Below are 26,701 nucleotides of genomic sequence, written 5' to 3' on the forward strand. Positions count from 1 at the left end.
TCAGAGGGAACAGCCTCCCAGAACCGCTCACATTGTGTTAGCAGGTTTCCTTTGGGTGTTTGTTTGAGCCTGGAGCCCAGGACGGATCTGTGATGCTGGGAAACGTCTTCCCCCGTGACAGGACATTATTGTGGCGTTGAGGGTTGGCAGAACCAGCAAGTCTCCAGCTTCTTCTCCCAAAGACAACAGTGATATCTTTGCATCTGGAGCCTGATTTGTGCATCGCCCTCAGTACAAATTGAAAGTGGCTATGAGCCGAACATGAATAAATTATTTACCTCATCCAGCCCTGCCAGCTTTTCTGAGAGCACAATGTTCATCTGTAGAGACCATCTATATGTGTGTGTGTTTGTGCGTGTGTGTGTGTGTCACAGGAAGGGAGGGCACACACAGAGAAAGATGGAAAAAGAAACTTATTTGATGAGCTGTTTAAAATAAAGGGGGGAAATGGGAACTCAAGACATAGCACAAAGTACTCATGTTGGTTAAATCAGAAATTATTTGAGATCTGAGAATTTTGAGCTCTTCTGGGGTCTCTTCTGCTTTTCTACAGCAGAGATTTAATGCCTGTAAGGGAAGCAAAAGAGCCCTTAAGAGGCCTAATCTGTGCGCTGGAGTGGAATTTAATCTTCAGCTCAAACCTCTATCTAGAGATCGCAGGGAGAAGGCTGGAGATATTGTTTATTTCAATGAGTGCTTACCCACGTCTGAGTATTGAAGTTATGGCGTTGTTATTAAAGCACAGTTAATGATTAAACCTTGTGAGTCAGCAGAAGAACACATTTGGGGACCAAAAGTTTGGACTTCACATAGACAATAAAAGACTTCTGCACTGTGAGGTCTACCAGCTGTTTGCTCTGCAGGGTATGTCTCCTGGGTGGTGGTCAGGGTGAGTATGAAACCTCCAGAGACCTTTCTGTGGGAGCTCCAGCTGGGCAAGGATGCTCCGGGAGCAGCAAGAGGGAGCCCCACACTACCAGCTCACCCCCAACCTTGGTTTCACACCAACTGTGAAACCTGCTCAAGAAGCCAAGGAACAGCTAAACTTAAGTAGGACTGCGTGTATTAAGATTAGGCATATGGGTTAAGACTAGATGTATGTATTAGGTATTAAGGTCCTCCAATTATTTCACTCGTGAAAGTAATATTCTATTGCAGTTGACTTTGTAGATGTTTTCCAAAAATGATCTGGACCGGTCAGGCCACATCATTGCAATGACATTATAAGTTTGACTTTTGCAACAATGAAATGAAACAGACTTTTTAAAATGTTAATTTTATATGAAAAAATAGCTCACACGAAGTCACTTAATCATAGTCACGTTTCATTAACAGTAAATTTAACAAAATCACAATATACATATATAGTATGTATTTATATATGTCACTTTGTATTAACCATTAGCTCTATGTAACAAAAATATATTACAACATTTGATATGTATTCACAAAGCACAAGCCATTGTAAACAGCATAGACAGCACAGGCCCCATTATTCAAAAAATTGAAGTCAGGAGTAAAATTCATTTTATTGTATTCCTTTAAACGGTAGGTACTAATATAGCAGAATTTTATGTATCTGCCTTTCCATGAAGGAATCTGTGTCTCTGAAATACCTATTAGGAGACTATTGCAGTTTAGCTTGCCTGGGACCCTAAAGTCCTTGTTAACCCATGGCACTCGTGAGCATGTTGTCGTTACAAATTGGTCTGTGCAACTCTCTATCCATGCAATTTAGAAAGGTTGTATTTATATTGCCATTTTTTCCTAAATAAATAGCCCCTGCAATTACACCCCATTGTTATACAAAAAAAGTAAAATGCAATAAATTATAATGGTCTATTTATAATAATATAATCAAAACATGCCCTATCTACCGCAGCTATTATTAATGTTATTTCGGAACTATCTTTCTTCAGACTGGCTAGGTGCTTTTAGAAATAGGAAACCATCTAATTTCAATATTTGCAAAACAAACTAAAAAAATTTAAATACACAGGCTTGAACTTTTATACCTCTCATTATGTGAATGGTCCTTATTCATCCAAGCAACTCCACTGTCCTTACAGCAAGGATTTGTAAAACCAGCTCCTAACATTTTTTTTAAAGCAAGTAATCATCTAATAATCTAATCTAGGGGAAAATTTTTACATCTAAATGCATCTTGAAAGACTGGTAATACATTACATTCCTGCAAAAATTAAGAAGGGAATGATTAGTGATTGCCAAATGGATGGGATTTTTTATCCTAAAAAGACTATGGGGGGAAAAAAAAATAATCTAAGGTTTAGAAAAATGCCCTGTGTGTAAGTAAAGGTAAATCAAGGCACCTTTTAGTTATCTATTTCTATTTTCCAAGGCAATCAGTGATAATGATTTTTCAAGTGTCTTATCTGGGAAGCTCTATGGTTTCTATTATAAAAAGACCCATTCTTTACTCTGGCTGATGCAGGTAGCTTTATTTTACTTGAATGAGGCTGGGCTGGATGGCAGAGCATGGAGAACTTGTCCCCAGCCTTGTCACATGTTTGTTGTGTGGGTTTCTTTTGTTGTTAGGTTTTTGGGGGGGTTTTGTCTCTGTAGCTCATTGTTCACATTAGCAAAGCAGGAGGAGTAGAAATTACTGTCTTTGCACAAGGATTTTGTGGTCAGAAGGTAATGTAAAACACACTGATATCCAACAGAGCTTTTTAAAATTATTGTTCAAGAGCTCAAGGTAGTGTAAATGCAATATGAGTGAACAGGCCTACCTGTGATGGTCAGCAAGAGGAAGGCTACAGCCAACTTTGCACCCTGGGCCATATTGCATGCCCACTAATATCTCACTGGAATGCACTGGCATTTCATTCAAAAGCACTGCTTTTCTTTTTTTCTTAGGAACTCTTGCTGGATCCACATCCCAGCAGGACGGAGGCTTTCAATTTTTTTGCTATTTGCATGATTTTTAAGAAAGGTTTGCTTTAAAGCTCTAATTGTATAACTACAGTGACTAGAAAACAGTTTCCCAGTGATAAGTCCAAATGGAGATTCTTTTCCTAATGTATCTTTGTAGATTATTAATCAACCATGCCGGCTTGTGCCTTTGAGTACATTGAAACCGTGTGCAATAGCATTTCTTCCACAAAACCCCCCATATTTTACTACACAATTACCGCACATGCATGCTGTCATACACCTGATGCGTTTGCTTCTCGACACACCCGTTTCTGAAGTGCACTTACAGTCCATAGGGCTAACCATCTTTCTTATAAATATAGACATATATGATAAACTATAGCAACCTCTCTAGTTCATTAGATCAGCATTATTTGCTTAAAAACCAACAATCTTAAATACATATTTACATGATACACACCAGGACTACAGGATAAGAAGTAGACATTTTACAAAGACTGCAGCAACTCTTTTCTCCATGTAAACTTTTATACCCCCCACCAGAGACAGCTGCCTTTTTGAGCAGGAGGGTTCTCATAAAGAAACTTCACCCATCAAAGATTTTTGATATACTGAATGCTGAAAGCATAAAAAGCAAATTAAAAAAAAAAATAGATTTAAGGTTAAATGTTATTGTTCTCACTTATTCAGACTTGGGTAGGTTACAAAGATATAGTCCCTGATTCTGCAAACACATAAGTCTATGCTTAGCCCTAACTATCCAGGGCTTCCCACTGAAGCAAAATAGTGACCGTAGGATCAGGATCTAACTGAGCTTTCTGTGCTGAATGTGATGTGTTGAAATATTATGTGATTTTTAGGGTCAAGTAACAACAAGCTGTCATAGGTGTGAAGTCTCTAGCTTTGCTTTTAGGCTTCTTTTATTCAAAAGAATATTTAAAGTGGGGAGAAGACAGGTCTAACCATAGTGAAAAACAAGCAATTTCCAAAGGGTTCTTTCAAAGGTATTCACTGCACATGTGAAAATGGAAAGGGTAACATATTCAGAGCCAACTTCATTTAGGATTAAGAGGGATAAGGGAACTATGGAACCTTAGGCATGTAGGTCCAGAAAAAAATTACTTTCTGCAGGCTACCTAAACCTCCTGGGCTCTAAGAATTACTCTCCTAAGGTAAGGCTCATCCAGGTGTAGGTGGTTTCTGGTCATTCAAACAATGTGAGTAGCTTCCATATAGCCTGTCTGAAAACCATTAGAGCCTTCCCAACCCAGCAAGGATCCTCCTATGGAGACTGTGCTGTTCTTGTAGCCTCAGCCCACTCTGTGGCAGCAACTGGGCTTTGACAGACATTTTACCTTTCTCTTTGGGGTAGGTGGGTGTCTGAGAGACCTGGAGAGCTCTCAGTCACTAGGAAAAGCCCGCTGCAGCCAGGGTAACACATATCATTGCAACGCCAGCGAAGCCAGTTTATTGTTCCCAACCTTCCTGACCCTCAGCTTCCCATTCACATCAATTTCTGCCCCAGCTTTGTAACCTCCGAAGTTGTTCTGATGTAGTTGTTTTTGTAGTTAAGTTTAAAACATCTTCCCAATTTTTTTATTTTTTTTTTTAATAAATTCTTTCCAGGAAGATTTTCTTGTTGACCTGAAGCAGACTGAGATCATTTCCCAGCACTATTGGAGAGCAAACAGATGCATTGGCAAAATTGTGACAGTAAATTACAGCAAGAGTCAGTGCCTCGTGGGGGCTGGACAGCATGAGGTCCAGAGGTCCCTTCCAACCTCAGCTTGTCTGTGATGCTGGGATGTGCGTGGCTACTGCTGCAGCAGTCGTCAGGTTTCATCAGGATTTGTCTAGAACACTTTTAATATCTAGATTTGATTTTTTTTTTTTTTTCTGAAATAAGGGAGGTTATAAAAAGTCTGATTAAGGGCCACTGAAAAGAGGTTGTGGGGGTCTTTTACTCAAAAAGTAAAAACAGGGATAGAACCTATTTAGAGAAGAGTCACATGCTCGCCTGACATTGCAAGTGGGCACGTACGCACATGAGGAACTCCCTGAATCCTGTTTACATCTTTCCATTTGTAAATACCATGAAAACAGGGCCCTACGCATTTAGAAGACAGATCTATAAAACCTGGATATAGTTATCTAGTGGGACCCGATCCTCAGGTGAAACAACCAATTATTATGTTGATTTATGTCAGGAGAGGACCTGGGACTTACTGAATAAACTGTTATCAGCCTCTCACTGGTTTTGCCAAATGCAATTCCCCAGATCTTCAGATTCAAACTGGCTCAAAAACATAACATAAACCAGGATCCTAATTCACAGAGAGGGCTCTGAAATTATATAAATGACTGTAAAAGGAACGGAGGAAAAAAAGCTCAGAATCTGCAAAATGACATAGTGGACTAAATTCTCTTAATCGTCTGCCAATGTTCTGCCTGCCAAATTTACAAGATATGAAGAAAATGTTAATTGAACATGCGTGTGAGAAATAGATATTGCATACGGATGGCAGATACCAACAAACAGAAAACTGCATATTGCCTAAGCAGCTGCACAATTTTTGCACATGCAGTTCCATATTTTGGGCACACATTGTAGCCATACTTTACAAACTTGTTCAAAAATATTTAAATAACAAATGGAAAATCCCCCACCCCCCGCCCCCACGCACACGCGCGCACTTGCGTTAGGCAAGAGAACAGTTCCACTTCATGATCACAGATAATCAAATATTGTGCATTACATTTACCATCATTATTCTAACTCACCCGAGTGAAAGTGTTGTATAGTACATATAATACTCAGCAGACAGATAGTTACTCATATCTACATTCATCACTTAGACATACATTTTAGAAAATTTTGCCAGTTACCTATAAGAATTCAGCTGAATATCTAGCACTTAACGAGCCACAGTATCATATTTCTAATATCTTATAAAATGTCATCAGGAAATGTTAGGGTATTACTTTTACTTTGTATACTGAGTCAGTTTGTCAAGCACCAGCATTTACAACTCTCGCTTGCTTCAGATGGTAGAAATATGACAATGTGTCAGAGAGCTGATGTAAGTAAGGGGAAATTATATTTATTCTCTGTTATAAGATTAATTCTGGAAGAAAGGCACCATGAAAGAAAGACAAATTTTTAAACACATACAAGGGGAGAGATTTATTGCTTATGGTGACACATAAATCAACCAGTGACTGACTGTGATACACAAGCATAATGAGACAAGACCAATGCTGTATTTTTCTCCATCTTTTACTAGCCATCCTAAATGTACTTTTTTTCTTTTCTTCCCCCCCCCCCCCCCCCCCCCGCCCCGGGAAATTATCTTACTCTATTTGAATAATTGATTTAAAATTTGAACTCCTTCTGGGGCATACAAACCTCCCATTGACTTTGGCAGCAGCCTGATGTCTAAGTTGACTAAAGCTGTGAACTTTAACAATCATCCTGTTGCAATTTACTTAAGTAAAAGTGGTCTTAGTGAAAACTACAACAGGCTGATACAGAGCTTTTTATCTTTTTAAACTCGCTAATAATCAACTTTCTAATATCCTGTCTTCTGATACAATCAAGACATCAAAATGACTTGAATTTCTTACGAAACAAGTATTGAACTGGGTGTTTTTCTCTATTGCACCTGAGAAAATGATGTCAAGCCTAAGAAGTAAAATGATTAAGATGAGGTAGGCTATGTAGTCTGGCTAGGGGCTAATTTTGAACGCAGTGTTGTAAAAACTTGCTTAAATTCTGTGACTGTATGTGTGTGTATGTTTTATTGTAGTTATGCTATCGTTTCGTAACTCAAACGAATAGTTAAACTGTAGATTTGTATTTATATGGTAGCTGACGGTCTTCATTATATTAATTCTTCCATTTGTACTGCAATGTGAGTTTCAGGATTGCCGCGGTTCCTTGCACCACGCCAGCGTGCGGGCTGAGGCGAGGCTCTCCAGGCCACCGGAGGTATTACCCCACCGTCCCTGACTTTGGGGGGAAGCCCCTCGCTGAGTTACCTGTCTGAGCTTTGAATCACTGGCCAGAAACTTCAGCAGCGGACACGTTTCGCAAGGTACGAAGGAAATTGTAGTTGCCGTAAAGCGTGTTGTATCAAAGGCAGATGGTAGAGCTGGCAAGACGGAGCGGGCTAATGTTTGCAAAGTGAGATAGATTGATATTTATTGTAAGTGATAGGGGATATACTAATTTAGCTCATTAACCTTTGCTGTCAGGGATTCCGACACTAAACAGTGCCCTTGGCTTCACGGACACAGGAGGTGGAAACTAAAAGTAATTCCTCATTTTTAGTACTCAGGGCCTTATTGTCTCCGTATGGTCCTGACTTCTGTATTGTCAGTCAGAACATGAGCAAGGCTAGGGGTTAATATCACCAGCTATGTCAGGCGTTATTTAAGCTGCTATTGCGTGCATTAAGCCTAATTAACCAAGACTATTAAAAATCTGGGCATTATTTGCCGTCTGCCCTCACAAAAGAAACTGTGTACCTTATGGCCACTGGACAGAAGTTTTCTTGATCTACCCAGCAAAAAATTAATTTTGTTTCTGATGTTAACTTACTGTAGTCTTATGGACTTTAAGTCACTTGCTGGAGAAAAATATGTGCAGAATTAAGGTCAGAATTGGTAGTAACTTTTTTGCTAATCAAAGTATAAATGTGAAGCATTTGAAACCAATAGTTCTTTACCTGAAAATAATTTTAAGATATTATGAGGATGACACACTTTGTTGATGCAAGTTGGTTTAGAAATTGATATTCCTAAAAATCATAACAACAGAAATGACAACTGATTAATTATTGCTCTTGATATTCCACAGCTTAATTAATACGAAAACACTTGCAAAACTGTCTCATTTCATAGTGTTTTCACTGAATTGAGAGAGAAGTCACTGAAAATTACCCAGGAAACTAATTCTTCATGAGTCACTGGAGGATGGCTTCAGCATCACGTGTCTACCTGACAGTTGTGAAGCCATTTACCGGCGCTAATTGTACTTACAGTGAACTAAATAATGTTTACAAAAATTAAGATACTGTGGCAGTGTCTGAGGAAGCGTGACATGTAGGATTGTCCTGGCTTTGAAAATTCTACTGGTATTTAGCCCTGTGTTAGCTGCAGGATGACTTGAATGCCTGGTAAATGTTAATAATGTTACTATGCAGATCTGCAATGAGAGCTGTAAAGATCTATAATGAAACCTCCTGAGGTTTGCACGTTCAGATGTGGATTCAGATTATTGGCTGCCCTTTCATGGTGGGGAGGGGTTTTATTATTTTTGCTCCACTTGCTTTGGAAATTATACTTTTAAACTCAGTTTTAGACTCATCTTTCCTTTAAGTAACATATCTGTAGGAAAAAATATGATTAATAATATCTCAGAAAAAGAGATTTTTTTAAATTTTTTTTTTCCCTGGGCATAGGGCCCAGTTCTGCAGCTTTGGGCAAAAACCTTCTCTTTATACCTAAGATATACTGGAAGGTAGTCAGGTATCCTGACCTTTCCATCCTGTCTACCTTTTTTTTTTTTTTTTTCCCCCTGAAACTTAATGGGGAGAAAATTAAGGGGATTCTGTGGAAGTTACTTAAAAAACTTAGAGAAGACATGGCTGAATCCAGCCTGTAGTGTACTTCAAATGTGATTTTTCTCTTCCTTCAATTCTACAGGATTGTTGAAAAATTATGTATTAGAAGAGGCTGAAAGCTCTGTTGGGCACTGTATGAGTATCTAGGTAAAGATTTTTCTATTAACCTTTTCCTATTAAGAGTTTTTCTATATGGGACCTACTCAAGCAACTGGGTTGGGGTTGGTTTTGTAAAGCCAGGCTGGCAGCTCCATCAGAGGGAGCGTTATCTACAGCCAGTGAAAAATACAGCACAAATATTCATGTGCAGCTTTTCAGAATAATCTTATGATGGCACTGGTTTGCTCCCATTACTTTCATGAGTCCTTCTGCTGAGGACTAGCTTTTTACCCAATATGTATGTGTAACTGCTGATGGAAATCAATGGGAGATTTGTATTTGCGAAGCCTGTGGAACCACAGGTCAATAGCACTCTTTTAGTCTGAGGCAGGAGGTACCAAGCAGCCTCCCTTAGGTGTTACGTGGGCTACTGGAGGGACACGGGCTGGGCTTCAAGCTGTCCATGACCGCCTCCTGAAACCTTGACAGCTCAGGATGGCTACTAGGGATAGGCCAGTTACTTTTGTTTTCTCATAGATCGTTTTACGTGTCTCGAAGGTCCCATACCAGACTCCTCATTCATTCAGCTGCAATATATTCCGATTGTGCGATTCGCTTGTGAGGGCAGAGGAATTGATGGAGCTTCTTTTGAGGATCTTGTTTATGATGTCTTTCCATGTCTTCTTATACTGATGCCGTAGCAAAGAGTACACAAAAGGGTCTGAAACAACTTTGCTGTAAGCTAAGCACTTGGAAATGATTCCCCAGTGGGAATTGATATGGACCACAGAGGATAATTCAACAAGTCTGTGGAAAGAGGAAGGTTGAAACAGTGAATATTCATGTTAAAAACATGGAGCAACAGCACTACTGTAAGCCAATGACCTCTCCAAAACCTCAATTTATTTCTGGACAGTTGCAAGGGGGGAAAAAAAATAGGGCAAGCCATACTCATGAAAATGTGAGTGTAGTGCTCCCCTTATACATTCCTGAGACTGAAAATGTGAACTTGAGGTCTGTTTCCCAAGGATGGGACTACATAGCTCCTACCAGAATGTCTTGACCGCCAAACTTCAAGGCATCCTTGACTCTGGACATTTAGCTGTACATTTACTGAGCCTGGAAGTGGATCTTGGGCCTAAAGGCCTCCTAAAAGGCTCTCTTGATCTTTTGCCACGATAAATGTTGAAGAATTTAGTGCAAAATGGAACAGCTCCAGCAGTAGATGAGGCACTATTCAAAAGAGCCTGTGTGGTTGTTATTGGAATACGCCTTTTGGAGACTAAAAACTGAGTCCAAATCTGTGATGTAGAGCTGGGTTTTGAACTCATCTGGCTTTCTCAGGCCGTCAAGATACTTGATAAATGGACCTCTCCTTCTCTAGAGTACTGTAACCTAGTCTTATTTTTTCTATCTAGTGAACACTCTGTTTGGAATCATAAATACTTTGAGGTAAGCAGGTCAACACCTCACAGAAAGTTTACTGCTGATGAAAAATATCATGCAGCATCTACTCATAAAATCATTTCCTACATAACCTATCCTCAACCATTACACCTTTAGTCCCTGTGCCAAAAACTTATCCGTAGGGACAATGTGTGTTACTTTCCCTGATTACACTAGGGTTTTCAGTCCTAGTAAGATCTCTCGTTAGAAAGTAAAGTTTCTCATTTGATATTTCACTTTAAATTTTTTCTTGTGCGTATTTTTCCAGTAGTGTGTGTCATAAAATCATGTTTCTGGCAGCTGAAGTTCATCACAGACTTAATATAACTCTAAAGAGAATAAAGGACTATAATCTTCCTGTTGACTCTCACACTTACTGTCACCGTTGAATCCATCGTGACAGCAAATTTAACCACAAGTATTGTAAAAAATTATTTCTGCACAACCTAACATAATTTTCTAAATATCGATGCAAAACCATACGTTGAGCACGAAAGTTTGAAATCAGGACACAAAGTGTCACTATTTGGTCTCATGGGACTCGTATTCCATTACTGTTAGCCATCTAAAAAATCCAACATCTAGTCTGAACTCGTGGTTCTAGGTCCCCTCTGGAGTATCTGAGAAACCACCTCACTGGTGCTATCTAGTTTTTTAGCCAGTCCAGCTCCTAGAGAGAGAGTTTGGTGTGTTTGAACTGGTTTGTCTGGGTTGTAGGAGAAGCACGCAAGAAAGGAAAATTCACCATTGAGAGATGGCATAATATATCTTGAATTTAAAAGCTAGCCAGTTTAAAGGCCAAACATATACATTTGCAACAAATTTAGCAAGGAAAAACTGTAAAGTCATTGGGGGGGGGGAGGGAGGGAGGGAGGGAGGGAGGGAGAGAGGGAAGAGCTTTATCCTCATATCTACACATAGTTCACTTTGTACTGTGACTGAGAGTATTTCTGACAGTGAAATATCGATAATTCCATAAGGTTTTCTTTCCCTATGTCTTTGAGCAACACTGAAGGGCAGTTCTGTTCAATATGTCTCTACAGCTGTTGAGAAACTATTGATTTTTCTAGAGGAGGAACAGCTGCTTGTGCTGCTAGAGAGCCCCACTATGCAACTGCAAATAAGATCCTTGCTGAAACAGTCTTCAGCAGCCGGCGCTCTTAAACCTGCCCGGAAAAATCCTTCAATTGCTAATGCTTCTTCAGAGAAAGCACCTTTTCTAAGGAGCGTTCTGAACATGGTTTCTGCAGCAGCAATGACAAAAGTATTGGTAATTCAAGGAGATTAGAGATGAGGATTTTTTTTTTTTTTCCTCATTCATTTTATTCTCATTCCATAAACTTTCACTACATAGTGTTGTTTAAAATAGCACTGGCAGATGGCATGGTCCAGTCATTTGAGCATGAAAGTAGGACTAAGGAGCCTTAATTTGCTACACCACTGACTACAAGCTTCTGACTTCTCTCTCTGTTTTGGTTTGCCTAGACTGCAGACTCCATGGCAGAAGCTCTGTCCCTTCCTAGATATGTGTGCTGGGCTTAGCACCATGGGTCTGCAGCCAGTGTTGGGCCTTTAGCCACTGTCACGGTCTTGGAAATTCTAATGCTGAGCATAGTTTGTGTGCTTTATGCTTGCAATTTGATCGCTTTGTGTGTCACTTCCATTGATACTTCCAATTCATATCCATTGGAAGTGATATACACCTGGACAATGATGCTTTCAGGAGTGGTGGCATTGGCTAAAATACTCTTTGGGCTCACAGATGTGTGAGACATTTGAGGTGACCAGGCTGTGTTACACGAAAATACTTGGGAATTGCTCTTGCCCCTCCATGGGTGCACTAGGGTCAGCTGGTCACCGTAAGCAACTTTGAGATGCCAGAGAACCACCATCTGTCCTGTTTCTCTCTCCTTTTGTCTCGATGAAACAAATGTTGTTCTATTAACCTCTCCTTGTAGCTCATGGTTGATATCTTTCTTACAAAGTAGGATCCAAACTCAGACATAATTATCATCTACTCAAGCTGGCGGGGGATCTCATCTGGTGTATTTTCTCTTGTTTAATAAAACGTAGCTTATGACACCCACGTTAATATGCTCTAAGATGAGAATTGCCTATTTGGAAATTAATCATCTACTGAGTCATGTTTACTTTGTAATCTACCATGAGCCATCCTTCTTCTTGTTATTCTCCACTTTGCATATTTGATGCCTGCTTTGCATTTTGAATTTCGACACGTTGAATTTCATCTGGTTGATTTACTTTTACCAAATGTTTTACAGATGTGAATTTTGATTAAGTTTAATTCAATTCAGTGGATGCCTTGAATGACCAAAATATGACAATTTGTGTCTGAGTCTGTCAATCAGTTCTGTGAGATGTTAACAATCTCCATTTAAAGCACATCAAACAGACACTTCAGGGTTGCAAGCCTAGACTCGTTAATTTTATTTTCATCGACTGATCAACTAAAAAGCCTACACTTTTATTGACAGAATGTTAAATATTTTCTTTGATTATGTTCCCTAAGTGTCCTTGATATTTACACATTTTGTAATTCTTGTGTATTATTTTTATAGCAAATTACATTTGCAGATATCAAGCAGCAAACACAGAAATGCAGCTAAACCCTAAGCTATGCAATTCCATTTCGTGTACAAACAATTAAATGCCAGTCTTTCAAGGCATATCACATACTTTATTAACTTTGAAATAGAGTTTTGTTTCTCATTTATGAAGGAAATTATATGCATAGCTTCAATTTTCATGAAAAGTTTCAGCCAAAAAGAAGACATCTTCAGTGAAGGAGCATTAATATTTCAGTGCTACCTGTAAATTAAATTCTACAGTATCAGCTACATAATTCCCTATCTTGCTTTCATAAGCCACTCTTCTACCGTCTGGTCTTCAATACCTTTTTATTTCAAAGCTCTAAGCTGTTTTGCTGTGATACTTTGCTAATATTTGAGAAACTTATAATTCTGTAATGTGCATCACGTCAAATGGCTCTCCAATTATTTTATTTCACTTTCAGTAAACAAATGAGCATGCTCTGTTGAAGATTAAGACCTTGACCTTTTATGCAGATATTACACACTGAAAGCCCTTTGTATACATGTGCAGTTTATCACTTTAGTAAAATATTTTACTGACCATGCATACATCCAGCTGGAGGCTCCTACAATGGCAACATATCTGTTGTGCATTGCTTAAACCCGAGAACTTTACTGCCCTATGGAGAGAGCTCTGAACAGATCAGAGTCTCAAACGAGCTAAAACGTCTTGCTGTTCAGGAGTGAAACATGCTAGCGCTGTGTTTTGGAGCTGGTAGATGATGAGTTCTCACAAGAAGAATTTCAATCCTTTCCCCAACAATTTGGATCAGCTCTTTGAGCTTGCACTCCTGACATTTCTGTTTGTGTCTAATTCTGATTTTTTTTTCCCCACACAAGTCCCATAGTACCAGAATTAGACCTTACTTGTTTCTTTTGTGTTAATGATATGAATAAGCTGACCATGACTTTTACGTTGATGTTGATTTTACCTTATTTTCACTTTATTGCTTGGTAGACTGAATCTTTTGTATGCTGCCTTGCTAGTGGAAAAGCCCTATTTTAATCGTTGCTTCTTGATACAGAAATGACATTGCACTGATTGTTAGCTGATTTACCCTTAGCCAGTTTTGTCTCTTAGGTGGCACATACATTACAACTGGCCAGCTTCTGTAAAGAAGCAGACTTTTGGACTCTTGTAGCTAATCTTGCAAACCTCTAGTAGCAAACCATTGCTTTTAGCTTTTGCTTTTCCCCAGAGCTGCAGGAACCACCTGTCAGCACAGAGATATGAGGGTAGCAAGGCAGCACGAGATACAGTGATAGCAAGCAGCACTGTCCAGCTCTTACCAAAAGATTTTTTTCTATCCAGGAGGAAAATATCTCTACCTCACATCATCTGAGGCTTTTGATGAAGTCTAGAAGGCCACTTTCTTTGAAGATGTCAACCTAAGATTGCATAGGAAAATTTGCGTTTATGTGCACAGACAGGCAAGAACTTAAGTTGCAGAGGAATTCTCAACTAGCTTGTCTACCTGAGCAGGATCTGCACATAGAGGACAGGCAACTACTTTAAAAACACCGTTTGTTTACCCCTTGTCCCCCAGAGATGATACAAGAGAATTTTAATCTTCTGCCTGTTCCACCATCCTCCTCTGTAACCTTAGAGCTTGGGGCTATGAACTTCTTTCTGATATTACTTCAGGATTTTTAATTTAAAGCCAATTTCCTCACACACTGACAGCACTTATTAACTTACATGAGCAAAGTTCTGTATTTCAGTATGAAATGCCTGGAGTTGGAAATTAATATTAGAAATTGGTATGACTTATTTTAATTTTTCTTATGAAAAAGCTCCTTGGAGAGAATAGGGTTTGAACAATGTTATTTAATCGCATAATGATAAATATAGCAAAAGAAGAGATGTGTACTAACAGCATTTTTACAAACCAAGAAACAAGCTATGCCTAGAAACAAGTAATATGGGGTAATACATCTGTCACACTGGTGCAGTGGAAACGAATCAAGAAGAATTGGATTCTACTGATATACTACTTAAGGTCGGCCACTCAAATATTAGAAGGGTGTTTTCTTGATAAAAGAGCTGCCTAATCTGATTTTCATTTTAATGTAAACTGAAAAGCTCTGGTTTACCCAGAGAATAATTTACCTGGCTGGGGTTACAAGCACAACTCCTTCACTGTTTCACGGAATTGCTAGAGACAGTGATTTGGTTTTGGTGTGGAAGCAGAACGATATTGTTATAGTAAAGCCTTGTCATTTGCTGCTTTCAGGCCTTAGTTCGTGAAGTACTTGGAGCTGGCTGTCCAAACGAGAGGCTGAGCTGTACACTTCATCGCCTATCTTCTGTTCACCGCCTTCAAAAGTGATTGACTGCCTCTGTCTTGTGAACGCAAAGCGATGGACATAGTCCAGAAAATAATACTTCCTTAAAGTATTATTTTAAATAATACTTTATTTTAAAATAAAGCTCAAAAGCCTCCTACTCCCCTTGACTTCAACACCCTCGGCCGTACGTGTGAGGCACGGGAAAGCACAGCAATGCACGGCATCGAATACCTGTCCGTGCGCTGCAGTGTCCAGCAAGGTCTGGGTGGGGGGATGCAAGTAGCTAAAGAGGGAATTCTTTTTCTTTGGAGAAAAGGCAGCTCCAGGGAGATCTAATTGCAGCCTTCCAGTACCTGAAGGGGCCTCCAGGAAAGATGGTGAGGGACTGTTTATCAGGGTGTGCAGTGACAGGACAAGGGGGAATGGGTTGAAGCTGAAGGAGGAGAGATTTAGATGAGATATTAGGAAGAAATCCTTCCCTGTGAGGGTGCTGAGGCCCTGGCACAGGTTGCCCAGAGAAGCTGTGGCTGCCCCTGGCTCCCTGGCAGTGTCCAAGGCCAGGTTGGATGGGGCTTTGGGCAACCTGGTCTAGTGGAGGGTGTCCCTGCCCATGGCAGGGGGCTGGAACTAGGTGGGCTTTGAGGTCCCTTCCAACCCCAACCATTCTAGGATTCCATGATTCTATGAATTCCCTGTAGCCTATTGTGCAGTGATCCCCCTGGGCATGCCAGACCTGAAAAGGCCAGGAAAGTGATAAACTTCACCCCACCTGGCATGCCTGGCCAGTGCCCAACCCTTCAAGCATTCTCCATGCACTCAAGATCCTACGTCTTGACTCTTCTCACAGTCACTCTCTGTGGTAAAGCTCTTGGTCCTCAGCAGGCTGAAGACCCAGGGGAACATTTAAGTGATCCTTGTGTGGACTAAAGGGAGGACGGTTCGGATTTTTCTAACCCCTCTTCTGGATCTTAGGGCTACTGGGACACGGATTAGGATGCCCCAGAGTTAAGAGGTGGTGGGGAGGTGGCACCTGAATGCTGGCCTGAGGTGCCAATAGAGAGGCACGGAAATACTTCTGACAGTCCCGGTTAGAGCACTCGGTGTCACTCGGGATGCAGCCGCAAGCTCTTCTGTGACTGCGACAATGTTCATTAAGTTTAGAGACCCAACATAAAATGAAATTTAACCATTTTTGGTGAGACAAATACGCTAATATCTTATAGCCTGAGAATTAAGGCTCAATGCCCATAATAATAAATCTTTTTATGCCCTTTTAAAGTGTGTGGCAAGGAGGGTCTTCTTGTGACTAGTAAGCGAAAGTGAAGGTAAATATAGTAACACCGTTGTTACAAATTTATTTGCAACATTGTTACAAATAAACAGCAGGAATCAATTCGCTGTTATTCTCACGAACATAAAACCAATGATGTGACGTGCAGGTTTCCATTTTTACCAAGAGACTGCAAGACCTTGTGAATTGTTTTGGTAGAAATAGAAATTCAAGACATTCTACTGAACTGGAAAAACTTTGGGCTGGCTACACACCTGCTTATACTGAGTCTTAATTCAGCTTTTTCAATGATTTTTTTATGATGGATCTGAGTTTGACTGAAGGTTAGTTGGTTTTGGGTTTTTTTTCCTCTGGTCTCCATAGCACCATTTCAGTTTTTCCAGAGTCTAAATAATGAATGCAAGTTGTAAATTTCCTTCAACAACTAGATAACACTTTTCTGGATATACTCACTTTCTAATACTTTCTGTTTCATAGGAGTAATTTTGTGTTTCCCATAGGAGCCATTTCCAAAGATAAGCTGTTAGGTAGATAAAGACATCTGACCATAAATCACAAGGATTTTTTTCAGCTATGAGCCTGAACAGCTTTGGTATTTGATGTTTATGACTAATAAAGTCTATCCAGTCAAACAAAACTATCATTTATGTTTGTGCACCACGTTCTCACATCAAGTGGATCGTGTTTGGCCAGATTTTTATGGCCTGACCTATTCAGACAAGCGTCTTCCCCTGCAGATCACCCCCTGAACCAGGGAGGCAATCTGAAGAGTAGGTGAAAAAAGTGACCTGAGAGTCTGCCAAGTGCTGTGGACTGACTTCCTAAATCATCCTCACGCGACCAACATATCACCTGGGCTGACTGAACAGAGTTTGACCCACAGACTCCCTCAGGATTGTATAAGTGCTGTGCCATTTTATAGTTTTGTTAGCTCAGTAAATGCAGTATCTGTCAGAGGAGTGGAAACGTCGCACAAAATTTTCACAGGAGACCTGAATCATTTTCTGGTTCAGAGTGCCCTACTTCTCTGAGTAAAGAGCGCATCTCAGTAGTCTTTTCCAGAATGTAGGTTCACACTTACCTTGTAATTACATAAGGTGCAAAACAAAGTATGAAAGTACCAATAAAGGTACTTATTTTCTTTGTTGCTCGCTGCCTCCGTCTCTTTTGTTCTTCTAGACAACGCTCTCTTACGCTGTGTGACATTCAACACAAACAAGAACGTGAATCATAACGTCAGGTAGCAGATTTTAATGGTTTTACTTACGGAATGATGGCAATCAATCGTTCCAGTAAGTGTTGTATTCGCATAAGCCAATACCAGGTGCACTGCTTTTATATGGACAATACCAAGTATTAATGCATTGCATGATCATCTCACCCTCCAAAAACAATTACTGAGAAATACACAATTATATATTTCTATGCACATGCCCCCGTTATATTGATTTATATATAGTCAAATTCATGGAATTCAGCCTTGAATTCAGTTGCAGCTCTTTTTTTGAATCACTGTAAGCTGTATTTGCAGACCTGAGTTTGCCTCATGATATTCAGAGATGCAGTAAATATCCAGAGTGGGCTAGACAGCATGCTACTGCCCTACAAACAGCAATTCCAACACCACTATCTTAGGTAGGAGAAACTTCCCAGCAAGATAAGCAATTAAACACAATAAAATCATAAGGGGGGGAGCGGGGGGGTGGGGTGGGAACATGCTCTGAACATTCAGCCCAGCGTTGGAGCAATCACGATACCCCACAGCTGTGAACTGTGTGGCCATAAATCTTTCGGCAGCCTGTGCAGCTTTGCACAGCCCCTGTGCTGAACACTCCGCAAAGCCAGGAATTGTGTAACAAATCCACAGCGCTGTGATGCTCTGAGTCCTCACCTCAAACCAGACTTGTTCCCGACTAAGCAGATACAAATTAGTCACACCCTGGGGTTTTTCCTACTTGTGATGTTTTAGGACAGGAGGTTCTCCTTTGAGTTTCCCAGTGGTGGTCTCACCATGAGAGAACTGCTTAAGACCTTTGGTGTGCCAGCAAGGTGATGGGAGCACGGGGCTGAGACCACATTTCCACTGCAGGAAATCCCCTTTGAAATCAGCACGTCTGCTTGCTAAAAGAGTGATCACGTAAAAAAAACCACCCTCCTTCTCTACCCGCTTGTGTAACTCCTGTGCTGGCTGTGTGTTTTGAGGGAAGCGGATGGGTTACTGTCTTCTCCAGGCAGGTAGGTTGGATGGGCAGCACTAGTTGTATCTCCCAGGGCCACCTGTACCTGAACTAGTCCCTTTGGGAAAGAGAAAAACCAAAGCCAGACAGTACTGAAATCCTTCTCTACGCACGTAGCAGCACTGCTACGAGTCGACTCAATGCCCAGGTCTCGTGGTAAAGCAATCGCATGTCTCGGGCAAGCCAAATGGTCTGGCCCACGTGCTGCATTTTGTAACTGTTTGGCATTGGTCTCTCTGGTTTTATTGTAAATTTGCAAGTGATGGCTCACTATCAGGTTCCACACTCACATATGTTAATAGCTGCAAGGTTTATGGCATACCAATTATGCTGTTTGCTGTACCTGCAAATGTTTGATCATCATCTAAACACGTTATCTCCCGGGGATCTCAGCGTGCTTTGATGATCCATGTGGCAGTGAGTTCTTGTGTTCTCTTTTGGTTGTGTTAAAGAAAATGTGTTTTCTTAGATCTGTTTTACATAAGGTCTTACATTGCCAGTCCCAAGAGCAGATACCATGGATGGCAAAATGAACAAAATACTGGAGGAGAAGGTTTTCCTGCTTGAAATAACAAATCGTCTCACTCTTAAAGAATATGCCTAAGTAGAATGAAAATACATCTAAAAGTGTTACATGTTCTACGTCTAAGTTATTTGCAGCAAGAAATGACAGCTGAGAAGGAAAAAAAAATCCACCTTTTCAAGGCAACCTATGTGCTTTCAGTTCTGCAAAAGCTGGAGAACTTGGAGTAATTTTAGGTGCAGACAGATGATCTTAGAGGTTCGACAGCTTTGCTTAAGACCTGCGTTATTAAATTCATAGTAACCCAGGCACACGGCGATATAGGAAGAGAAATCTCCAGAGTAGGTTCAATTTGGGTATTGTGAAGGTGTAGAGGATGGTGTATTTTTTGCTCTAACTGTTTTCCCAGTTATACCTTTTCCTTACTGACACATTCAAAGCTGTCTTTGTCTCCTGGAGCTCACACATGACTTGAGAAGTCCTGATAGACTTCAACCAATTTTTATTTTTTTTAAGCCTTTCCAGATGTAGCTAATAAATACCACATCACAGACGAAGGTATTTTATCTCATTCCTTCATGTAGACAATGTATACAGATGGGTGTGTTGCTTTTGCACACATTTTTATGCACTAAGATAAGAACATGTATGCAAGGTCCAGTAGTGACACTAGTAATAGAACTGGATTATTGACTAAGCTTTCATTTCAAGATTTTAATATCCTGTAAAATCTGAGATATATCCCTTTGAAGGTTTGGTATTTTAAACAAAGTTTATAAGATATTGGACCTTAAGATCTGTAAAGCTGGATACGCCAAAAAGATAGTATAAATAATTTGGGTGAAGAAATACATGGGATAAGCACTTAAGTGAAGTCTTGCCCAAACTTCTCACAATACCTACGATATCTCGTTCTTAAGAACAAAGTCAAGAAAAAGCAATATCCAGTAAAAATGCCTAAGCTAACTTGAAAGGACACGTGCCCCAAACAGTCACACAATTTTGTGTGGTATTTAGAGGTTTCCTTTGTACTTGTCTCGCACGATCTTCAGAAGATCACTCGTGTCTTTCCAAGGCACGGGTAATAAAGCCGTCTGTCACAAAGCCTGGCGCTGGACCCCCTCGCGGGTGGATTCTGAGGCATAGGAAGCAGAAAACTGTCCGCACACGTTTCTCAGCGACGAAACTAGACCGCGCAAAAAAGCCAGAGAAGTCAGGGTAGTCTAAGGTGGGATTACAGACTTCTCCCAGCACCCATGTCTATGCTATTAGGTGCTATAGTAAACACTGCAATTGCCCATATATACATACACCACTTATATAATTCAAACGATGCCTTTGTTATGTCAGAGCTTAATGAACGTCGCTGACTGCTCCAGGAGAACTGCAGCCTTTCTGCAGCTCTCACAGGAGAGGCAATCCGAGGTCTAACCCTTGCAGTGGTGATAGCTGTCACCAGTTAAGGCAGCACTACCATAGGCTAAACCAGCCACCGTTTCTGTAGTCTGGAAAAGAAGCTCAAACTCTCCTTTCTTAGAGAGAGGGATTAGAATAACCTGATGCAAGAGATAAATGATGGTTGGCAATATGAGTTACTCGCAGCAAAGTGCCTGTGCAACTGTGTCCCTCTGAAGAAAGGAGGTATCATTCCCACAGCCCCATTGAACCCATCCCTCAGTGAGGTAATTACAAAATGCAGAGACACCACCAAATTAACCTAGACAAGAAAAAATGCAGAGGAGGAGAAATACCATAGAGCTTTTTGCCCTTTTCCTAAACTTTCCTGTGCAGTCCAGGCATACTTTAAGCATTAGGCATCACAATCGCTATTCCAAATAGCCCCAGTGGGTCGATGGCCCTGCCCTGGGAGTAACCGCTGTACCTCACAGCGCGTACAGGAGCTAAGCCCAGTTGAGGTACAGTTTAGCAACCAGACAGCACGTAGGGCAGAAGGGTGGTTTTTTTTTCCTCTCTGTGACTTGGGGGATAAGGGAAGATTTATACATGTGTTTCTCAGGAACAGGACTTGCCTGAAGTTCTGCTCCGCATTCTTGGTCAAGAGACGGATCAAACAGCTTAACTGGAGAATTTTGAGCAAATGTTTCTGTTCCTCTAAGACTGTGCTGTCCTGCCCTGATCCTTTCAGACTGATTTGCCTTAGGCTTAGGAATCCCCAAAATATGACCTTTTTTTGAGGACAGCCACAGCTTTCAGTCCTGCAGCTCTGCTCCTGGCTGGCTGCAAAGGGAGGGAGCTGGTGTTCCCCTCCAGCTTGCAGAGCAAAGGACAGCAAGGGGGGGGCAGGTGGGATGTCTGGCGTGGGACTGCCCTCTTCGGCTGCTCTCGGCTTTCCTCTCCTCCAGGCAGACTTCTTCCCCCGTATCAGACACCTCCCTGCGCTGCCAGCTGTCAGCATTTTTCTGAAAGACATTTCCCTTCCCTTCAGTCTCTGACAAAGATAGTCTGAACCTTAAGATCCCGTCTCTGACTCTCTCCCAAGCAGCACACGCATCCCTCACAGCCGCTGTCACCCTACCTACCCAAACCATTTTCTCCCTTTTTTCCAGGCAAATACATGAGACCCTTTCCTTTCCAATCACTCGCTCCAGCCACACTAAACCCTAAGACAGGCTAGTTCCTCCGAGCAAACGGGGCTGATTTCTTTGCACACTGCGACCAGTGCCCCTGGTTTTCCCTTCCCAGAGCTCACTCATTGACTCTGCCACCCCATTCCAGTCCTACCTGGGTCTTAGCCCGATCTGCCCCAGCTCAGCAGAGCCTCTCAGCCCTCAGCCAGGACAGGGTGATCCATCAGCCACCCTGTCCTGCTCCATCCTGGCTCAGCTGTGCAGGTTCACTTCTCAAATCCCCGTTTCCCAGGGCAGATCACTCTGGCGTGTCCTGCAGCTCCCTTCTCACCAGCCCGGTCCCATGTCCTTCCAGACGTGCCTGTTTTGGTCCTCTCCATTTTCTCCTCTCTGCTTCTCATGGGCAGAGCCGTCGCGTACTCACAGCGCACACCGGCTTCCTCCTCCCCCGTGCACCGGGCACCTTCCCCAGCTCCTCGCCAGGATCGCTGCCTGCCCAGCACCACCCCTGGGCTTCCATCCAGCAAGGCTTTCTCTCCTTCAGCTTTACCACTATGCACCCCTTACTGACCCAGGGAAAACTGTCTCTCCCACCTTCCCTCCTCCAGCCAAATGCACATCCCTTCCAGATCCAGACCTAGCCTATTCACGCAGGATTTACAGTTTGTGTACGATGCCTGACAGGACTCTGTTGCACAGAATCCCAGCACACTTTCATGCCCGTTTGCTGCTTGCCTTCAAGCCCATTATCCTCCCAGCCCTTGCAGACTTTTCTCCTCCTGTGTTTGGGCACAAGGGGCTTGCTTAAAGACTTTCATTTGAAATGAACTTTGTACATCCCTTGCTTGTCATATTAGCATTGCTACTGAAGTCTCTCTCACTTGGATTTAAGTGCAGGCATTCAAGTGTATGCGTTTTGCAGATGTTATTCCCTTACAATTCTGCCTTCAGGAAAGATAAATTTACAGAGAGCAGCGCAATAGGGAAACTGCCGGGCGAAGGAGCCGCACGCAGCGCCTGGCTTCCCTTCTGAACTCCGACCGAAGGGACATGTGCAGCCTCAGCCTGCTCCTTCTCAGGGATCCAGCAACGCTTTGGGCTGACCATGCCAAAAAATGCAAATCTATCGACCACTAAATCCACCTTCAGAGACAAATGGCAGTGATCTGATCACTATCTCGAAGGGAAGTGCATGCTCAACCAAAACTGCCTGTTTCTTTGCTCTCCCTCCCGAAACAAGCCCTTAAGCATAACAAAAAAGAGTTGCTTCTACAAGCAGAAAAAGAAACACAAGTACCAAGAAACATGCAGAATAGAAACTGGCAAGAAGGATGCTTGTTTTCTCCCCCTCCCCATGCCCTGCTGTGATACAGCTCAAACTGTATTTAACATAACATTGAACCCCAGCCTCGCTTCCTCTGCAGTGAACAGTCCCACTTGCTGAACACACGAGCACCTTACCTGGGATGGATGTCCACAAGCAGCACCAGGGTCTGCATAGTGATCACGTCAATCCGCTTACAGTGAAACCGTGCCACCTTCAGCACTTTTAGATACGTGAAACACAGGACTATAAGGGAGAGGAGGAAGCTGAGGGTGTGAAAGACCCCAGTGAAAATCACAAACTGTGTCCTATCCTCTGGTCTCTTGTTGTACAGGGTGCAGGAGGCATAGAGGTGATGGAAACCCACCCAGGAGAGAGAAGCTGCCACTATCGGAAACGACACCGAGTGTAACCACGTGTAGCTCAGTATGAGAGCAGCATCTCTGTACCTCATTTTGGAGTGATAACTTAGAGGGAAGACCACAGCAATCCACCTGTCAATGCTCAAAGCTGCCATGCTCAACATGGAGTTCGTGGTGAGAAAAGTCTCCAGGAAGCCCACAATGTGGCAGATCTGATCTCCTCCTGGTTGGCTCTTGAAAATGATCCCAGCCAAGGTCAGGGGCATGTTCGAAACAGTCATCAACAGGTTGCAGAAGGTGAGGTTGAGGATGAACAATCCCGGGACCTGCTTGCGGATGTCGGCGCTGTACAGGAAGCACATCAGCACCAGCACGTTGGCCAGCAGGGCCACGAGCATCAGCACCACCACCACGAAAGCCAGGATCACCTCCCAGATGCTCATGGTGCGTCCAGTCACAGGAGGGACATCTCCGAAACTGTGCCGCGCCGGCACCCGGGGAACATGGTGCGAGGCGCGCTCACCTCACCCTCCTCCCCAGCCTGCTCGCACTCTTGCATGCCCTCCGTATTTTTAGAAGAGCTGCAGTTTTTTTCTCCAACCTCCCCCTCCTCGTTGCTCCTTTCCACGTCAACGCTTTCCGAGACGTGCACAAAAGCACTGGGAATGCCCATCAAACTGCAAGGAGGGCTTAAAAAATATCAGCAGGACTGAACCACTGTCTCCATTCGGTCCATTCGAAGGAGAGCAGGTTATTCTGAGAAACTGCTCTCCTGAGATCCCTAATTATCAGCCCAAAGCTTGCAAGCAATTCACCGAGTGGATTGTGCTCTCTTTCTCTCTTGCTTTCTGTCTCTCTCTCTCTCTCCTGCTCTTTCTCTCCCCTCCCCTCTCCTCCAACCCTCACTCCCTTCCAGGCTGAATGTAACCTGCTTTTTATGATCACAGATAAAAACCCCATTAATGGATTAAAGCATGCACACTGCTGGTGATTCGCAAACGTGATTATGTCATCCCCACTCCACAACCCCTCCCCTTCTCCTTGTGATTGTGACTAGACTTTCCTCAAGAGAAATCCCATGCTTTCATTTAATTGATTTAGCCATTAATTTGCAAACAGCCATGTAACTGAATTCCTGCACTCCAGCGTGTTTCCTACATTTCGGTGCATCGCTTGCACAGTTGCTGCTTGCTCTCACCCAGGGCAGGGGTTTTCTCTTCTCTTCATTAGCTGTGCTCAGAAAGATGGGGAAATATGGATGTATTCTGCTACTTTTCTGGAGCTGTCATTAGGCTACCGGAATGGTTTTACTGCTCTACTTTAGCACTTTGCAATCCTGTTTCTCCAAGCATGATGTGTAGGAGGAAAATGCTTGCCTCCCCTCCTCCTTTAAAAGCAGAGAAACCAAAGCCCCAAATGGCACTGTAACATGCCCAAGGTCATAGAGCAGGCGAGTGGCAGAGACAGCAACGTGCTGACAGTCTCGCTATTCGCTCAGGTTTTCTCCCTTTCAACAACAACCTTTGCTTCTTCCTAATCAAAGCCTCCCTCCCTGTGAGGTTGAGCATCCTGTGAGATCAAAACCAAGCAGCAGCTTGGCAAAGGAAATAGGAATGAGTCTGTATTGCATATAATTAGGTGTTAAAATTAAGTTTGTTTTAAAGGACGGAGTGGGAACCGTTTTCTGATTGCCTTTCCTGTCTCTTTAAAAGAGTTTTAACTGGGAATGCTGCGCGGTTGCGAGCAATCAGGACAGCTTTCTCATCAAGGCAGCCAAGCCTTAATCCGTGCACAATAAGGCAAAAGATACCCTGCAGCGCAGTTACTGTGGCTTAGTAAGTGCCTCTGCACGTGTGCGAGAGCTAGATGCTTAGGTAGATTTTTTCCGCTGTGCTCGCAGTCCTTGCCGGAGCCGTGCATGCTCGATTTACGGCAGCTATTCATTCCAGACACTTGGGCTCATCCGCTCAGTGGCAGAGCTGTCACCCTGTGCTGCGTCAGAGCTTTGCATGTTGTAGGAAGACCTCTTCTCTTCCACTCTGGTTTGGTTTTGTTTTCTTAAACCCAGCTTTAAAGGGCTAATTGAGACAGAAGGCTGTCATCAAAGACAGCTGGGGCTCTCTGGGACAGTTTAGCTGGGTACCAGCTCCTCCACGCACGCACTCAGCAGAGGAGGAGCAGCTCAGGGTGCAGAGCCCAGGTCTGTCCGTGAGCCCGGTGAGCTCCCTGTCTCCAGAACACAAGCACATGTCCTCGTGCTGGGTGAAAGAGGAGCAGGACTTCAGTGTCTGGTCTTTTCCTGAGTGGCAGTGATTCAAAGCCACATGAGAAAAGCCTACAGGTGACCCCTTCTCTAAATAAGAGGGCTCTTTACCCTCTTAGGAGAGGTAGGCTAGGGAGATGAGTGAGAAGATGCAGATCTTGCTGCTGCATGGCACCAGAACCTCAGCAAGTTTCCTTCTTGGGTAGGAAGCAACTTCCCTGGCTGAGAAAGGTGTCCTAGCGTCAATGGCCTGAGCAGGATGTCCATGTGACAGGACCTAGCACGACGCCAGCTTACAGCTCAGCAAGCAAAGACAGCTGCAGGCCCCCAGGAAGAGGCCGTGTGAATTGGGAGGCACCGGGAAGAGAAACTGGGAAGTTTCTAAAGACGTGGCAAGACTTGCTGGGAGACTAGGAAGGACAGGGAAAAAGGAAGGGAAAAACCCAGTGACACATGGGAGGCGGGTGCTCTGTGGCAGTGGTAGGGAGGAATCGCACGCACGCTTGGTGTCAAGGTGATACCTGGCTTCTCCTTCCCACGCTCAGCCTCCTCCTTGGCTCAAGTCAATCCTGCAACGTCCCCAGCTGCACAAGTCATTCAAAGCCCAGCAGGACAGGCACTGGGTAGTCATTTATCTTGCCTTGCAGCACACGAGGCCATGGGTTTATCAAGATGGTGTCCCGAAGCAGCGTGCTGTTTTGCCTGCAGTGAGCTGTGGTGTCTCTTGGATTCAAAAGCTCTGCTCGCGAGTAATTCCCTGGTGTGACAGGGGGTCTGACATCAGTGTCAAACCCAGATGGACAGGGAGGGAGGAAATTTGCATCTGGAGATAAAGGATTAGGGATGACAGTCAGGAAAGGAGGATTCTCCCCAAGTGATGGAAAAATGTGAAATAATGGGAGGCAGAAGGAGATGGTTCAGTGAAGCAGTGATGGAATATTAAAGGTCGTATTTGGGGGGTGGCATGGGATAGACACTGCAGAGGACCTGTCCTGAGGGGGCCAACTTGGAGCTGATGTGGAGGAAATAGTGAACAAAGGGTAATGGTGGACATATCTTGAAGGGCAGGAGAGGCTGGCAGGACTAAGGACTGGCTCTGCTGAATCCCTTTACCAGGGAGTGGAAAAGCACCGGGAGTGGATAGCTGC

At 42.8% G+C, this 26,701-nt stretch overlaps 2 protein-coding genes across 5 annotated transcripts in view; one reads left to right on the forward strand and one right to left on the reverse strand.

Moving 5' to 3' along the window:
• The window catches only part of FAM53B (family with sequence similarity 53 member B), a 527,638-nt gene extending 522,874 nt beyond the window's left edge, over positions 1-4,764 (forward strand). For all 4 annotated transcript variants that reach the window (XM_075757678.1, XM_075757679.1, XM_075757681.1 and 1 more), the window contains one exon: positions 4,753-4,764. The gene's annotated coding sequence lies outside the window, so the exon portion shown is untranslated. The remainder of the gene's footprint in view (positions 1-4,752) is intronic.
• Positions 4,765-6,256: 1,492 nt separating this feature from the next.
• On the reverse strand, positions 6,257-23,906 carry GPR26 (G protein-coupled receptor 26). The gene is made up of 3 exons (XM_075757488.1): positions 23,066-23,906; positions 17,338-17,451; positions 6,257-9,425 (listed from the first exon to the last, which is right to left on the reverse strand). Exons 1-3 carry the CDS (start codon positions 23,731-23,733, stop codon positions 9,194-9,196), a joined length of 1,014 nt encoding a protein of 337 aa, XP_075613603.1. The 5' UTR covers positions 23,734-23,906; the 3' UTR covers positions 6,257-9,193.
• Between the last annotated feature and the right edge of the window lie 2,795 nt (positions 23,907-26,701).

The sequence above is a fragment of the Balearica regulorum genome, chromosome 7 (genome assembly GCF_011004875.1).
Source record: "Balearica regulorum gibbericeps isolate bBalReg1 chromosome 7, bBalReg1.pri, whole genome shotgun sequence".
NCBI lineage: Eukaryota > Metazoa > Chordata > Aves > Gruiformes > Gruidae > Balearica > Balearica regulorum.